Here is a 17,400-nt window from a genome sequence, read left to right as displayed (position 1 = left end):
ATGGAAAATTAAACTGGTTTTCAAATGAAAATGTTATCCAAAGGAGTCGTCCTTAAAACTTGATATCTTAAGCTGACCCCACACATGCAGGGTAGCTCAGCTCCAATTCTGGCAGGATTTAAAGGTTTGGGCCTTTAAAGTCTGTTCTCTCAGTTTAAAGGGCCTGAGACAAACACTGCGGGGGAAAAGCAAGAATCTGCATCACTTGCCCAGTCTGGAAGGCTTCCTGTGGGTCCTCTCTCAAACACCTGCCCAGTACAGGAAGAGCCGGGCTGGGGTGGGGGGGAGTTAGTGATGGAATACCCAACTGTGGTGGCAAAGAATGGGAGGATTTGGGGAGGAGGAAGTAAGTCAGGGAAAGATAATGAAAGTGGGGGGTGACTCTGCCCTGCCAAGTTGGAGCTTGTTGTGTCCTACCCAAAGGGTGGCTGCGGAGAGCCCCTCACTGATGCCCTCCCCCCCCAAAACCTCCCATGCAGTCCTCTCCTCCCCAGAGCCCCGGCTCCTGCTGGAGTGATAAGAAGAACCTAGAGTAACCTAGACCAATGCCCTCATTTTATGAATGGGGAAAGTGAGGCCCAGAGAAGAAATGCGATTTCTCCAAAATTACATGCTGATTTAGTGGCAGACCCAAAACTAGAACCCATGTCTTCTGACCTCCAGTCCTAGGCTCTTTGCACTACACCAGGATACCAGTGTTCACACACACACACACACACGCATACGTATGGAAGCGGGCAGTAGTAAAAGAGAAGAAAAAGCTGCTGGCCTCTTCCGCACACACTTTTAGGAAAGAGGCCAGAGGACTCATACTTGCATGCACACATACTACCCCCAAGCCCCCAGCTGAAGCAGGTTTTCAGCAAACACCTGAGGCTCAGTGAAGCATGGGAAAATTAAAAAAAAAAGGAGAGAGACAGACAGAGGGAGAGAGAGAAAAGACTAAAATGGTATGGCTCAAGCCCAGACCAGCTCCCCGTGCCCTCTTGCCACCTATCAGTAGGGCACTCCCCTTAGTGCAGGTAGAAAGGTACTCAAACCCAAAACTCCAGGCACCCTTCTTTCCTGCTGAATCAAGTTCTAGATAAGTACACCATCAAGCAACCTGACAGGAAACAGCAAAATCGAATCCTAGAGCAGGAGCTGTAGATGCAAGATAGCTAGGGAAGGTCCAGCAAACCTCCCGGCCCGGCTCTCCCTGGGACCTACGAGCTCCCTCATCCTGCCTTCGGTCTCATACACTTGTGTGCCAAATACACCAGCATGATCAGGATGGTGATAAAAAAGTTGGCTACCTGATGCAGGAAGCAAGGCCCTTCCAAGATCCCCTGGGTCTACTCCAGGGTACCAACACTTTTCCTCCCACCCATCTTCCCCAAGACTAGTAGTAGTCAACCGTCTAGCAACTCAAAACCCAAATCACCCTTCCTCAGGCAAACCTCCAATTTCCAAGCACCCACCCATACACAGGTTCCCACTCTGGGCCCAAGCACCACTTGGACGAGTGCTTCAAATTCCAGCTACAAGGCCTGGCTGCCTAAAGGTGGCGTAGGAGCGGCCCTACAGGAGGAAAAAAACTGAACAAAACCAGGGAGACCAGGTCTCCTGGATCGGAGGGAAGCACACTATTGAGGTAGAGACGAGAAGCACAACAAAAGATGGCCCCCTGCAGGTCTGCCTCTCTCCCTCTCTCCCTCTCTCCCTCTCTCTCTCTCTCTCTCACACAGACACACACACACACAGACGCACACACACAGACGCACGCACGCGCGCGCAGGGGACATGTCACTTTTCCCCTTCCTGGTCCCCCAAGGAAGGGTAACAACACCTGCACAAGGCCAGCCTGCCCGTAAGTCCAAGGCACAAACATGGAAATGCAGGCCTCAGGCACCCCCTATGTCAGATACACTTCTTTCCCACAGGTCTCCTGGATCACTACAGGGAGTGCCTCCTTAAGGCTGCCCCGGACTCCAGCCTCTCCTTTCTGCTAGCCTTCCTGACTTCTCACTACCTAATACCACTCCTTCACTATGAATAAGGATACCTCAGAGATCTGTGGCCAGGCTCCAACTAGGAAAAAATTAGCTTACCCAACACCTCCCAGAAGATTCATTTGAAACTAGCCTAGATCTGTGGATGAATACCAGAAAACACCAAGCTGGATAAGGAGGCCTGTGGTGCCCTCCTCAGGTGGCAGTGAGGCTTCCCAGCCCTTTTCAGACAGGAGACACCCACTCAAAAACACCCTGTTCCAAACTCAATTCCTGCCTTTGGAATCCCAAGTGGAGACGAAACAACACATATCATTTCTCCTCCATGCCAGCAAGGTGGCAGCCTATCCTAGCCCTGGGGGGACTTCCTGCGGCCTGAAGCCAGGCCTAGGAACAAAGATATGCCCTTTGTCGTTGACCTCTGGGAATCAAGTGTTCTACAGGAGACAGACTTCCATAGCTCCATTCTGTTTTTAGGAGTCCAAGAATCCCCTATCCTCTGGGACCTGCTACATCCTGGGACAGAACATAGTACAAATCTGAGGAGGACTCATACCCCACTGCCAAGCTGACTGGTCCAAGCCTATCCATAGAAGTCAAGTCTAGGGGGTGATGTGCAGGGAAGGATATTGCCTTCAACTAGGAAAAGGGGACAATTCCCTAAACCTATCTCAGGGGAGTCAGATAGAACATTCCCTGTGAGATTGATTTCCTGACTGATCTGCCAGGACATTATCATAGATGGATTGGTCTGGCAGGGTGTGAGTAAATATGAGTCAACCCACATAGAAGCAAACCAATGACCACATCAAACACCTTCGCAGTCACAATAATTATCTAGCGCCTACTACACACAGACTCTACCTAGTTTAATCCAATTCTCGAAATAACCATTCACGGGACTCATTTCACAGGCTCAGAGAGATTAAGTTACTTGTCCAAGGTCACACAGCTGGTAAGCTGCACTGTGGAATTTTGAACTAAGGTCTGTCTCCATTTACAGCTGTGGTCTTTCCACTACACCACACTGCCTGCCTTAAGGGAAGCGATGACAATAAACGGAAAAATGGCCTTATTCAGTGCAGCCTTGACCTGGGTGGTCCGGGGTAACTGAGAGATATGCAGGTACCTCTCTGAACTCTCCCCGGCCCACCAGGCATCCCTGTTTTGAACCTTACCAGGAATGAATCTGAAAGGCGGAGTGGAAGCGAGGGTGGGTCTCTGACCCCCAGGTCCCTTGGGGGCCTCACACCACGAGAGGACCCCCCCGGGCCCCACCACCCTTTCTCCGACCCCGCGCCACATCCACAGCGGTCCCAGCCACCCCATTTCCCCGCACTTCGAGATGCCCCCTCCGCCCCAGAGTTCTCAGCCAGCTACCCTAGTTCTTCATCCCCGGCATCGTGGGCGGCGACCACAGACCCCGGGCCTTACCGCGGGTGGGCGGATCTTGCAAATGCCCGACTTCTCGGCGATGGGTCGGATTTTCGCGATGTAGCCTAGAGGGTCTCGGAACTCAGCCCAGCTAGGCTCGAACACCGGGCACTCCGGCGGCGGCAGGAAGTCGTCGGACCCTGGCTCCATGGTGGGCCCTAGGACTGGAGGGCTCGGACCACCCTTAAGGACTCATGGCGGACGCCGCTGTATGAAGCCGAGGCACTGCTCGGGGACTAGGCCCTAAGCGGGGTGGCCGCCGCCCGCCGAGGGCCTTGGGGGGCGTGTAGCTGCCGCGCTCTGAGAGGCTCAGGCTGGCGCTACTGCTACCGCCTCTTCGTCCTGCTCCGTTCCTTCCAAACTCTGCCGCTGCCTCCCAACTACCTCAGCCTTCACCAATACAGTTACCTCCCAGCCGCCGCGGCCTTCACCGCCGCCGCCGCCATCTTGGTTTGTCAGCGTCTCCCCCCTCCCCTCACCACAACAAACCGAATCCCTCCGCGGTGTGTCCCTCCGAGCCTCGTATACCGTGCGTGAGGCCAAGCCCTAGGAAACTTTCATCCCGTGGGAACCGAGCTGAATCTCATGTGTAGGTTCCCTAATTGGAAGCGGGAACTCAAAAGTACCTCCCAGACTGAGAGCAAATAGTCCACCTCGGCGGCGGAGGAGCAAAATTGTAATTAAACTGCCGGATCCTCTTTCCGGATGGACCGGCGGCGCACGTTTAAAGGCCAGTGGTGCGCATGCGCGTTACGAAGAGAGACCGGAAGAGGAGCTGGCGTTGGTGGGTGGTGGGCCCACACTGGCTCCCCCTCTATGACCTCAGCTCTGGCGCGGGCCCCGCCCCAACATTTTCTTCTTCAGGGTCTTTCCGGTGTGGGCCGCCGAAAGCGGCTTTGGGTGCCTGATTGCTAGGGACCCCTTATGCTGGCAAGCATGTTGGGAAAGACTTAGGGAGCTCCCAGCTCTAGGCGCGGATACCTCTGGGGCTTTGAAACAAGGAGAGCAAGCTGCTGCTCACCCCCTGGGGATTATGGATTTTTAGAATTCTGGGTCCCAAGGAGAGGAAGGAAATATATTTTTCATCCACGGTTATGTGCAGAGGCCTCTCGGAGATGGGGCTTCCATTCATACCCCGCAAAGAGTCATTGTCAGTCAGCATTTTACTGAACTCTTTGAACTGTTTCTGTATGCACTTTTATTGTGTGCACATTTGCAGAATGGACTCCCATAAACTAGGCCTGAGTGTATATATATTTTCATTGTTGGATGTTTAACAACAGCATATTTACCTATCGCATACTAGCGCCTACTGTATGAAACAGCATTTGTGAGCCCACAGCGTACTTATCAAACATCTGTGTACATGGGTTGTATTTATTGTGTATAGCCCCTGTCACATGCATTTGAGTGCCTACTATGTGTACATCTACTCCTATTGTGTGCATGTTCATTGAGCAGTTTCTGAATAGGTTTATGGCAACTACTTTGAGTATCAGACCAGTACTTTGCCCACACATCAGGCATCTGCTGCGTTTGAGGATTATGTTATTTCTTGGTTGTGGGCCTATTGCATACAGTTTGAACACCTGTGCACATATTAAAGTACATGTATACATGCTGATTAAATGCTTATTTTGTGTTCCCCCATCAGACTGAATTCCTTAAGGGCAGGGACCATGTGGCTTTATACATCCCTAGCACTTGTCATGGTAAGCAGTAAATGTTGAGTAAACAAAAGAAAAAACGAACGTATATTTTTGAGCATCCTTAGCATATATTGACTGAAAATAATACATGCTCTTTGCAAATACTTCCTGTGTATATTAAGCATCTGTTACAAGCTTGAATATGTTTGAAACAGGAACAGTTAACTGTACCATGTCCCAGTTAGGTACATCATTCTGCCTACTTCAGGACTGAGCTGAAGACATCCTGATAGAGCAGTGCACACCAGTAGGAGCTCACATCCTAGTGTCAGATAGGCCTAATTATTTTAATTATTATTAATCTTTGCAATTTCCCTTAACCTTTGTCCCGGGAAAGATGTAGGTTAACTTACCCATTCTGTAGATGAGGAACTAAATTCTAGAAAGATTAAACAACTTGCCTACTATTGCCCAGAAAGTTGCTACCTCCTGGTCAAATGCTCTTCCTATCATTTGCTCTCACCAGGAATAGGACCAGGCAGAAGGGCGAGGAGAATGCAGAAGGTGGGAGATATGCCAAATCCTAGGCTGAAGGCAGGTCAGCCTTTCCATCAAATGCAGCTCAGTGAAGGGCAAAGAAATGAATAAGGAGTCAGGAGACCAGGTTTGGGGGCTCAGCTCAGCCCACACATCCCATAGCCTTCTCTGAGGTCCTTAGCCCAGACACCACCCCCACCATCTTGGAAGGGCAAATGGAGATTGCACAGAGTCTTTGAAGCCAGTCGGATCTAATTCATTCATTCACAAATATTTATTAAACTCCTCTTATGCACCAGGCACTCTTCTGAGCCCTGGGGATATGATGGTGACCAAGACAGATATGGTCCCTGCTTTCCTGAAGCTGACATTCACCAACAGAGATCTGCCGAGTACCTCTTCTTCCTTAGCCTTGATTTTCTCATTTATCCAATGAGGCTCTGTAATCCCTTCCTCACAGGGTAGTTATGAAGATTAGAGACAATGATAACTGCCATTCATCAAGGGCCAAGGGCTATGAAATAGGTATTGTTATCCCTGTTTTACACGTTAAGGGGACTGAAGCTCAGGGAAGTGTGAACTTACCACAGCATATGGCTAGTAAGTGGCAGAGCTGGAATTCAAACCCAGGTCTGTCTGACTGCTGCACAATTCTGCCTGTAAAAGTCTCAGATGGTGCTCCCCCCCCACCCCCCAGCCCCAGTGAGATGCTCAGGAAACGGGTTCCTTTCCCAACCCTTGGGTCATGCTGGAGATCAACCTGCATCCGGGCACTGCAGAGTAAAGAACTGGTAAGCACCAGGGAGCTCACCCTGGGCTGGGGGCTAGGTCGGCCTCACCCACCCACCTGGGAGAGAGAATCTGGCATGCAGCCAGTGCAAAGCAGTGATTGGAAGCCTAGGCTGCGCTCTCCACCACCCTCACCCCATCCGTGTTTTCTGAATGGACAGGATGAGAGTGACTCTGTACCTTACTTTTTTGATTTGTAAAATAGGGTCCCTTCTAGTTCTGAAGCAGGTATGAGCTGTGAGTTCTAACTCCTGAATACCTCTGGAATCCATTCCCTCCTCCCTCTACCATTTTCTATTCTTCTATTCCCCTGAGAGCCACTTACTATCTCTAGCCTGGATTATTAAAAGAGCCTCCTCAAGGTATCAAGGTATCTGTGTGAATTCATGGATATATCCATACACATAACAATAAAATGATATATTCAAAATAATAATTCCAAATGAATTATGATAGTGGATTATAACTCATTGAAGAGTGAAATAAAAATCCATGACTCCACACTGATATACATAAATAAAATGAGGGAAAAAGGAAAGCTTTTCCTTAAAGGAAGGATGGAGTAAGAAGATCATCAACAGATGTTCAGACTTTTTCCAAGCAAAGAAATAAATTCTTAAAACATAGCTATAACACTGAAATCTTGGCCCAAATCTTGCTTCCTAAATGCCATTCTCTACTAAAAAGAACCAGGGCTCCTTGGAAAAAGTGGCTGATTCCAAGACTGGGGCAGGGAAAGTACATGATGGGCCTGGAGCATCTTGTGGTGCCAGAATACAAGGAAGTGCTCAAAAAAAAAAAAAAAAAAGATGGAGACCTGCCAAAAGGACATAAGAGCCAGCTCCCAGAGGGCCTCCTGCTGGCCAAACCTGGGGCATTTTAAACATCGTAATAAAGAATGATACTAATGTGTTATAACCCATCGAATACAATAGACAATCAAGAGTCCATGAGGATATAAACAAACACTTGTAGAAGAGGGGCAAGCTCTTCCTTACAGTGGAAAGCCAACTAATCCATGTCAAAAGAATGATGGCATTTGAAAATCACCATTTGGAAACTGGAGAATCATCAGTGAATACAGGTGGGTGAAAGTTTGAGAACGGGATATTTACATAATCTCAACGTCACTCTCTACGAGTTGCTCATTTACTACAAAGGGGAAAAACAGTAACTTTACAGTGGGGAACACTGTGTAGCTCAATGTGCCACCGGGTCTTCCTTTAGGTCCTCATGAGGCTCGGGTGAAAAAAACCTGTTGGCAACAGAGGAAAGAGGGCACACTGCCTGCCAGCCTCCGGGCTCCGGAATATGCCGTGCCTACCACCTGGGCATCCGTCTCCCATTCCTTCTCACTGTGCCACTAACAGATCACACACTCACACACCTCCACGCCTTTGTATACCCTGCTCCCTCTGACGAATGCCCTTCTTTACCAGGGTGATTCCTACTCACCTTCCAAGACTCAGCTAAAGGGGCAATTCCTTCCTTGCCCACCCACCCCCACCCCCAAGTAGGGTTTTCCCCTTCTCTGCACCCCTTCTGGGCAAGAGTGCTCTGCTCCCTTCTGGGCCTGCACTTAGTATCATATGGCATGGACATTATCCCTGCCAGGCTGTTCCCTCCTGAACTTGTCTTGTCCTGCTCTGTCTAATATGGTAGCCACCACCCACACGTGGCTATTTCTATTTAAATTAAAAAAAAAAAATCAGTTCCTCGGTTGCACTGGCCACATTTCAAGTGCCCAATAGGCACATGTGCTAGGGGTTACTGTACTGGACAGCACAAATATAGGACATTTCCATCATCCCAGAAAGACTTATTGGACAGCACTGGTCTAGGACAAAGAACTCTGTGAGAATCTAGGACCTTTGTCCTTTGTTATGTGTTGCCCCTTCCCATCCACATCCCCAAAGAGACTGGCAGTAGAGCCTCTGATGGCCAGACAGCCACTGGGCTTCTTGTCTTCAGGCCCTCAAAGAAATGGGGAGGTGAGGAGTCAAATTACCCCTCCTCCACAGTCTGGATGGTGAGGCTCCGGGGAGTTGGGGGGGGCGGGGGCAGGGACAGCCCAGTGCTGGTGCTGCAATGAGGAGGGGCAGGGAGAACATAGGAAAGAGCTGAAGGAGGCACGAAGAGGTCCCAGGGGGCCCAGAAGCTCGATACGCAGGTTGCACCAATCAGTAAACCAACCAATGCAAAGATACCTTACTCTAAGAGTCAGCTTAGAAAGAACTATACATTCATTCAAATCAACAGAATTTCCGTGTTATCTGTGCTGTGCAACGCTCTGAACAGCGATGATTCAGACCGTTGTCATTCTTGAGCCACTTAGGGCCTGGTGGGGAAGAAAGATAGCGACATGAAGGATCTCAGAGGATGTGATCAAGGGCACATTTTGTGAGGGATGGGCCTTTTAAGCCCATCTCAGCAGAGTGAGGAAAACTTCCTCAGGGAGGCTGGGGGGGGAGCACTTTTGGCGGGGGTGGGGGCAGGCACAGGTAAAATACGGAGCCGGAAAATTACGCACAGGCCTTCTCAGGGAACAGTGAGTGGGTGGTCGAGGTGTGGGCGAGGAATGAGGATGAGGAGTTCGGCTGGGGCCGCGTGGTGGAGGACCTCCAGTGTCAAGACAAGGAGTTTGCGTTCGTTTCTGTAGGTGGCAGAGAACAGCTTTACTGTGTGTCTGGCAGGAGGCAGGCATTTCACATGCCTCTATTAACAATTTCCCTGCAAGATTATTGCCCCTATTATACAGGTGAAAGACCAGGCTCTGAGGGGCTAGGTGATTTGCCAAAGGCAACACGGTCAAGTCTGCGACTGAGCCAGGATTCGAGTGCTAACAGCTAAGCTTTGGGAAGACAAAACCAGCATCAAGTTGAAGGTGGGAGAAGGGAGAGCCCAGCCTGGCTCACCAGGGAAGAAACAAACAAGCAGAATGCTTATTGGATTTCATTCTGGCCCCAGTGGATCTAAGCTCTTCGAAAGCTCAGGTTGGGTCCTCGAGGAGGCATCAAATGGTTAGATGGCCCCAGCTGCTTCTTCCACTCGAATGTGCATACAAAGATGAAAACTGAGACATAGGTCCAAGCTGCTAGCGAGGGGCCCTCAAACCATTCCCTCTAAGAGGCTATTCCAGACTCTAAGAAGGCACCAAAAATGTTTACCGGCTGCTGCTTCTGGGGACCCTGCTGACCCTAACCAAGAGCCAACGCTCTGCCCCATTCCTCCTGTACTCTGCCAGGACATAATCGGCGAGGCTGGAAACATGTTCATTTCCGGGGGGGGCAGTTTGGGGGACTGGAGAGTGGCCTGGCCTCGAAGTCAGGAACCCCTGTCCCGACTTGCTGTGTGGCCTTGGAAAAGACCATTCCCTTCTCTGGACTTGTCCCCTCCTGTGTAAGCTGAAGAGAATCCAGCCATCTGTTACCTGACAACCTAAGTATATACACGTAAGAGCTCTTATAATGGATCTAGCCCCTGGCTTCCTGGCCCAGGTCACCTACCCACCCCCACCCAAGGGCAGAAACACGGCTCACCCCGGAGCGGGGGGCGCGCTGGGTGGGGAGGGCCCCAGGGCATAGCCGGGCCAGCCACAGGAAGGGTGAGCATAGGTGGCACAAGAGCAGAAGGAAGTCTCCAACCTGTGAAAGGAAGAGCAGGGAACTAAACTTCCCAAGAGCACCTGCTCCATGCTGTCTGCTTGACATTCGTCACTGCCTGTCATCATCGCGACTCCCTGTGGCAACGGCTCATCACCTCCAGTTTTAAATTAAGAAAACCGAGACTGAGAGGGTGCTTTTCCCAAGTGTGCGTGCCTCAGGAGGGAAAGTCCCAGGATTTGAACTGGCTCAACTCCAAAGCCCACACCCTTGCTGCGGTCCGGCGGGCAGTTAGTGAGTTAATGAGCTGAGAAGGGGAAACCTCCCTCCTCCCCCACCTCGCACCCAAGCAAGGCATCTCACCCACCCAGGTGCCTGACTGCTACCCTTAGTCCTCACCTCCCGGGGCTAAAGGCCTCTCTCTCCATGGGCTCCACCCCGGGGGGGAGGGGGCGTAAGTAGGAGGCAGAGGCGGGAGGTGAGCACAAGGTCTTTTATGAGGCATCAAATATACATTCTTATATACAAGGAGGAAAAAAGACAATGCCTGAACCCCAGCTCCTCTCCGTACAGCCCCTCCGGCTGCTGCCCTCCCCCGCCCCCAAGCCCCTGGGTCCCTGGACCTTCATACAGCCAGGGTCTGTCTGTCTGTACTGCAGCCCACGGTGGAGGGGGGGAGAGGGAGGCAGGAGCTGAGAAAGGAGCTGGGTATGTGGGGCGAGAAGAGGAGCTGGGGCTTGTAAAAAATATATTTATAATAAATAAACAGGGCTGTAAAGGGGCTGGAGAGGCAGCAGAGATTTTGACGGACAGAAGGACTCAGGCATCCTGGCTCCCAGCCCCTGCTCTGATGGCTTCAATCTGCCTCAGGAAGGACATCATGGGCTTATGGTGGCCCTCTGGGAGCCTCTCTCCCCAGGGCTAATGCTGGGTGCCCTTGCCCCAGCGAGGTGTATGTGGGCAAGAAGATCTGTAAAGTGCATTGTCTTCAGTTGTAGGTGGGGTAGGTGTAAGGGAATGGGGGGGGCATGCAATATGGGTGAGGGAGGGCAGTGCCCTTCTCATCCCAGACCTGAGCCCCGCCCCCAAACTTGTCTGGACTTTGATCAGGGTAAGAACGTTGCTGTGAGAGGCAAGGTCCTGAAGCTGAAGAGGTCTGGGCTGGGGCCCACTGGAGAGAGGACAGAGGCTGGTTCTGGAGGGGAAGCACTGCCCCTTTGGGGGGCCAGCCTTAGTGGGGGCCCACCCACCGAGGGCACCGACAGCCCTGTTCCTCTGGCAGGTGGAGAGACACATGGAGGGATTTAGCCAGGCCCTGAGGTCTGAGAGAGGGCCGAGCCAGCTGAGGTTTGGCCACAACTCTACAGAACTCCCTTCTAGCCCCGTGTGGCTAGAGGTGCTCTGGGGAAGCCTTCACCCTCACTGCTCCTGACACCTGCCTGCCCTTCTCTACCAGCCAGAGCTGACAGGGAGCCCACACTGGCCCAGAGGTCTGAGGCCACCTCTGGGGAGCGGGGGTGGGGGTGGGGGATGGAGAGAGGAAAAAAAATTAAAAAAAGGACAAGGATCTCCAAAAGGTCCTCACCACTCCCCAGAGCTTGAGAGCCCTGTGTCCAGGCTTCAAGTGGCAAGGATCCTTGAATCTGGAAGGAAACCCCACGGCGCCTGTTGGGGGTTAGAGGAGGGGTTCCGAGGCAGGGAGGAAGTGGGGAGGAGGACATCTCTATGTGTATATATATTTTGGAAAAACCGGGGAATCTCTTGTGGATTCCCCAGACCTCCCTGGGCCCCAGCTCGCTCCCTCCATTCATCAGACCACGGTGCTGATCCGGCTTGGCTTGGCCTTGGGGTTCGCACTGGGTGGGTTGGCCGTGCCAGGGGGCCCAGAGGCGTGCAGTGGGCCATGGGGGGAGGTGGGCGGCAGGGGCGAGTGTGGGGTGTGGGGTGAGGGTGGGGGCAGGGGTGGGTAGGAAGGATGGGGTGGGATGGGGGAGTGCGGTGACAAGGGTGACTGGGGGTGGTGAGGGTGGGAGTAGGAGCCCCCTGGTGGCCGGGATCCAGGGCCCCCAGTGGCCCCCGCTGCTGGCATCATCTGTGGGTGGTGGCTGAAGATGAAGTGCTTGGGGCCCTGTTTGTGGGCTGGAGGGTGCTGGGGGGCAGGACTGTACAGGGGCAATGGGGATGTGGGCTGGTGCAGGGGGTGGCGGCCATGTGGAGCAAACTGAGGGTGTCCTCCAGCCCCCCGTCTGGGGGCCCTGCCTGGCCGGCCCAAGGTATAGTGCTGGGGGCCTGGGACTGGGCCGTGGGCATGGAAGTGGCGATGTGGCCCCACGGGTGGGGCCGAGGCGGGCGGTGGTGGGATGGAGGCCAGCTGGGGCAGGGGTGGGGGCTGCTGAGGAGGTGGGGGAAGAGGGGGCTGCTGGGGTGGGAGGTAGGGCGGCGGGGCAGGGCCTGGTCCTTGGCAATATTGGGCATGCAGGGCCTGGAGCTTGGACTGCCCGTCAGGCAGCACCCCCAGGCCACCGTGGCTGTGACCGTGGTGGTGGTGGTGGTGGTGGTGGTGGGTGGAAGAAGCAGATGAGGAGGAGGCAGAGGCCTGGCCCGTTGGCGGTGGTGGCATCTGGAAGGGCCCCTTGCCCCGCTTGCTTCCAAACAGGGAGCCCAGGAAGGATGAGGAGTTGGAGACGGGCCTCTGGCTCTTGTACTCCTCTGGCGGCGGGGGTGGGGGTGGAGGTGGCATCCTCTGGTGAGGGCGTGGACTGCTAATAACAGACCCCTGGAAGCGGGGAAGGGGGGGGGAAAGTCAGGCCAGTCTAGATTTCCTAAACCCCCAACCCTAAACTCCACCCGGTCCCTGAGGGCTGGAGCTGGGGAGACAGGAACGCCCAGGGCGTAATGAAAACCAGTAACAGTCCTGTGCTTTGTACATGGAGCCCCCCAGCTTGCAGGGCTCTGCTGGCGCATCCACTATCTCATCTGAGCCTCCGCTGGGAGAGAAACAATCAGTAGGACCTCCTCCTCATCCCCCTTTTGCAGGCCCCGAGACACAGAGTGACTTGCTCCAGCTCAAAGAGCAGGACTTGGAGGGGAGAGCTTCTCACGGTCCAACTCCAAGGGCATCTCTACTCAGAGTCGGCCCTGGGGTTGAGAGGGGGCTAGGGAGAGTGGAAGACAGACTGAGAGACAGGCAGAGTGAGGACAGACAGAGTTGAGGACAGATGGAGAGAGTGGGTGGCTGGGAGAGGCAGCCTCGAGGTCCCCATCAGGGAAGAGGGGAAGCCACAGGTCCCCGCCTCCTCTGGGGCCCCATGGCAGGGCAGGGCTCATGCAGAGGGCGAGTGGGGCAGGAGCTGGCACTTACTTCGATGGTGCTGTCCAGCGATCCCACGCTGTTACGCCGCCCCCGCTTCCCTGCACCCACAAGCAAGGAGCCCAGCGTCAGAGCAGCAACCCCCCTCCCCACCCTGCTGGGCTCCAGAGCTGGGCACCAGGCCTGGGCCCCTCCCGGGGACAGACACCCCTATCCCCTTTCCCCCCGTTGAAGAGGGGAAGGTGGGGAGGAGGAGAGGTGGAGGAGGAGGCGTGAGAGGAGGAAAAGATGGAGAAGGAGGAGAGGTGGTGCTGGAGAGATAGAAGAGGAAAGAGAGGAGGAGAGGTGGAGCAGCGAGAGAGAGGGGCTAAGACTGTGGCCCCACTTCACACTCCCTGGCCCAGACTCTGGGCTCCACCTGATCTGACCTGGCTCCCGGGCCCCCTGTGGCGCCGCGCCCAGGGCTCTGGATAAAGGCAGGGTGCGTGCAGGTGTGGTGGGTGCAGGGAAGGCTGGCGGCCAGTGACAGGAGGCAGAGAGGACACCCGGTCCCACATCTCCCCAGCCAGGGCGGGGGCCCCGAAGACTTGCCTGCGTCAGAGAGGTCTCGCAGGGAACTGCTGAGCGCGCCCCGTTTGAGCCCATCGCCTGCCCCATACGTGTCCTCCAGGCTGCTGCGGGCCAGTGTGCCATTCACTGAGTCCTTGGCCCCTCCGGGCTGTGAGGCGTTAGGCCGCATCATACCTTTCTGCTTCTCTAGCTCCGCTGGGTAGTAGCGGGGGAGACAGGGACAGAAGGTCAGGGACAGGAGTGAAAGGCCACCTGACTGACCCCAGCCCTCCATGAGCCCTCCCCATCCTTGCCGCTCTCTCTCCAGGCCTCCTGCTTTGCCCCCTGGACAGGCAGCACGCTCCCCCCAAACCTCAGCTCCATCTCTGAAGTCCCCCCCGCCCCCCCCGCCCCACAGCGCCCCACAGCGCCCAGCCCCGTTTTGTGCCATCTCCCCTGGTTGGGTTTTCCCTCTGTTCCTCCTCTGGTGCTTGCTCTTCCCGCTCCTCCAACTCCTCCCCCCTTCCTCTCGTTCTTCTTGCTCCCTCTTGCTCCCGGCTCCCCTGCCCACTCTCAGTCTGCTCTTCCCAACCCACCCCTGCCCTTCAAAACAGAGCTTCACAGCTGCTGGTCACAGCAGGGGCAGGAAGGCCCTTGTGGATTACAGCAAAGGGCAATCCTTCCAAAGTCCGCTCAGTTCTCAGATATCTTGCTCCACAGCAGAGGGCTCCTGGAAGGACAGGAGCAGGAAACCAACAGGAATCGAAGCCTCTATTATGTGCCAGCTGTATGCTGGGAGCTGTGCGTACTTGATCTCGCTCCATCTCACAACAGTTCAGAGGTAAGTATTATCATCCACATTTTTCAGAGGAAGAAACTGAGAACCTGAGAAGTCACAGAGCTTGCCCAGGGTCATACAGCTGGAAATGGGGGAGCCCATATTCTGGAAGCAGGTCTGCCTGAGTCCAAAGCCTGCATTCTCCAGCCTCTTTACACCCCCACCTCTCCGAGGAGGTCATGGAGACTTCTATCGCCTTCCCCCTCATCTTGGTATGCTCGCCCCTCTCCTGGGTCTCAGGGATCTGGTGAACTGAAATGTGTGACCCTGCCTTGCTGAGGAGTAGCGTCGACCCTGGGATGTTGAAGAGCTCACCAAGCAGCTGTCCACTGCCTCAGTTTCTCTCTCTGTGTCTGCCTGCCTCTTTCTCCTCAACACCATGTTACTTAACTGTGACTGCTTAGCCTGGAGAAGAGAAAACTTGGAGGGCATCGAGTGGAATGAGATGTGATCACTATTTCCCATTATATATGCTGAAAATGACTTGATGTGGCCCTCTGGGGGCCAGAAAGATGGGCGATGGGGACTCAGCTCAGGAATTGGAATGTGGGAAGAGGACAGCTTGTCTACCTTACCTCATCGAAACGCCACAACTCTGTGAAGGAGATTTCATCTTCCCAATGTCATGTATGAAGAAATTGGGGCTCTGGGAGTCAGGCAACTTGCCCCGGTTTACCTAAATAATGAGTAGCAAACCTGGGATCTGAAACTGGAGTCCTACCTCCAGAACCCTGATTCTTCTCCCTGCTGCCTTTCAATAGAAGGAAGAGTTGGTTCATAATTAGGGCCTGGAGTAATAATCAGCCATTCAGAGGTAATGAGCCCCTTGTCACTGAAAGGTTCCTAGAATGAGGGTAGGAAGGCTGGACAAGCTAACCCTCAACTCTGAGATCCTCAGAGGACAGGATTCTTGGTGTCTGCAGGCTGCTGTGTCAGGAAAAGGGGAAAGAGGCGCCGCTGGGCTACTCACACTCCACGCGGTATTTCTCCATTTCCTGCACCTCGGCAATGGACTCGCGCAAGTCGGACGTGAAGCGCAGCCGGTCCTGGAGGCTGGGCGCATTGAAGATGATGAGGACTTTGCGTTCCCCGCCAGGTACTGCGGACAGCAGCTTGATCCCAAACTGGTAATCTGTGCGGAAGGGGGAGGTCAGGCACCTCTGTCAGGACTGAAGCCAAGTGGCTCACACGTGCATTGGTTTTTCTACTGTCCAACTCTGATCCAGCCTCCTCTCTGCTCGAGCATCTTTAGCGGCTCCCCTTTGTCCCCCCGAAGCCCCCAAGCTCCTGGTAGTAATGGACCCGTTACTCCCTATACTCCAGATACGAAGGCAGGCTGGACTCGAGCTGCTCTCTCAAACCCCTTCCTTCACACCTCTGCCTCTACTCACATTGCTTCTGCTGCCACCCAACAAAGCTCCTCTGGCTCAGTCCTTCAAAGCGCAGCGTGATCACCATCTCTTCGGCCCACCAGAAAACATACACACCGTGGTTCTCAGCCAGACCACGAGCTCCCCAGGGCATGGACCCCAATTATACTTCACCCCAGCCTGCCCTGCGTCCCGGGACCACGTAGGTGCTTTGGAGATCTTAGTCCCATTGTAAAGGGCTCCAAAAAGCTGGCGGTTGGTATGGATGAAGGAGGAGCACAGGGGCCATGGCATAGACTTTTGGGATGCTGGGATCCAAGAAGGGACTCACATGAATTCTGGAAGAGCTGCATGTGCATTTCCACGAGAGGAAAGGACTGACGGAAGCTGTACGTCACCAAGATCTTCTTCTTCTGGAAAATTTTGGTGACCTTTGGCAGGGGGCGGGAAAAAGACAAGAGGCAGGGTTTGGGGTGGGGAATTTCCACATGACACCTATTTCTCATAGCCACCCTCCCCTCCCACCGCCACTAGCAGACATAAACACACAAACACACATACCCACGAGTTGGGAAGAACTGAAGCTTGAGGAGCAGAACGGGAGAGACGGGAGAAAACGCAAGTTCCTCATGTAATGACGACGCACAACAGGCATTTACGATTTTTACAGGAAGTAACTGAATGCTGTTCTCTCCAGAAAGCCCGTTCTATCTAACACCTCACACGGACTCCCCCACCCCGCTCCCTTCTCGGAGCTTCCAGAGTGCTGCTTCGGTGCCTTTCACCATGAGGCTTTAGGTGAGCACTCTGAGGGTGTGGTCGCCCCCTGCTGGACCGGGAGCGCCAAGAGGAGTCTGGTTTTCGTGTTTCTTGCCCCCCCCGCCCCCCCCAAAGAACCCAGCAAACAATGGCAAATGCCAATGAACCCATGTCTAGAGTTAACGAGTCTTCCTCTCAATAGCCCAAGGTCTTTATCAAGGACTTGGGCGCTCTGGATTCGACCACCATAGGCTGTGAACACCTCAGACAGTCTCCAAGTGGTGTTCAAAAGTAAAGTATTTCATTTCAGGACAGTTACAGCACACGGTTATGCAGAGCTTTTTTTTTTTTTTTAGTCCTTCAGACTGTGAGCTCCCAAGAGCAAGGACTGAGTCTCACTCATCTCTGTGAACCCAGTGCCTAGCATGGGGCTGGACACACACAGGCGTCAGTGCGTGACAGGTGGTGAGACATTTACTCAGCACCTGTGTGGGCCAGGCACTCCTCTGGGTTAGGCTATTCCACATCTGACTTCTTAACTCCATCCTCATGACAACCCCATGAGATAGGGA

The 17,400-nt window shown here is 53.8% G+C and overlaps 2 protein-coding genes across 13 annotated transcripts in view; both read right to left on the bottom strand.

Moving 5' to 3' along the window:
• Positions 1-3,918, bottom strand: part of KDM5C (lysine demethylase 5C) — a 32,442-nt gene extending 28,524 nt beyond the window's left edge. For 4 of the 9 annotated variants that reach the window (XR_013444464.1, XM_078063847.1, XM_078063855.1 and 1 more), the window contains exon 1: positions 3,426-3,915. Coding sequence is in view for 8 of the 9 variants with exons in the window: in XM_078063847.1 (XP_077919973.1) it covers positions 3,426-3,575 (150 nt within the window). In the remaining variant the exon portion in view is untranslated. Of the gene's footprint in view, positions 1-3,425 lie in introns of all 9 variants that reach the window. The other 5 variants (XM_078063852.1, XM_078063853.1, XM_078063848.1 and 2 more) reach the window with 4 other exon arrangements.
• A 6,563-nt stretch (positions 3,919-10,481) lies between these two features.
• LOC118553205 (IQ motif and SEC7 domain-containing protein 2) overlaps positions 10,482-17,400 on the bottom strand; it is an 84,377-nt gene continuing 77,458 nt past the window's right edge. For 3 of the 4 annotated variants that reach the window (XM_078063856.1, XM_036120179.2, XM_036120183.2), the window contains 5 exons: positions 16,401-16,500; positions 15,670-15,831; positions 13,904-14,077; positions 13,364-13,413; positions 10,482-12,778 (listed from right to left, as the gene is read on the bottom strand). In XM_078063856.1, coding sequence (XP_077919982.1) covers positions 11,813-12,778; positions 13,364-13,413; positions 13,904-14,077; positions 15,670-15,831; positions 16,401-16,500 — 1,452 coding nt within the window. In that variant the 3' untranslated portion in view covers positions 10,482-11,812. The remainder of the gene's footprint in view (positions 12,779-13,363; positions 13,414-13,903; positions 14,078-15,669; positions 15,832-16,400; positions 16,501-17,400) is intronic. The other variant, XM_078063857.1, reaches the window with a different exon arrangement.

The sequence above is a fragment of the Halichoerus grypus genome, chromosome X (assembly GCF_964656455.1).
Source record: "Halichoerus grypus chromosome X, mHalGry1.hap1.1, whole genome shotgun sequence".
NCBI classification, from domain to species: Eukaryota; Metazoa; Chordata; class Mammalia; order Carnivora; family Phocidae; genus Halichoerus; species Halichoerus grypus.
Note: the sequence above shows the minus strand (reverse complement) of the source record. Positions and strands in the feature narration are given on the sequence as shown.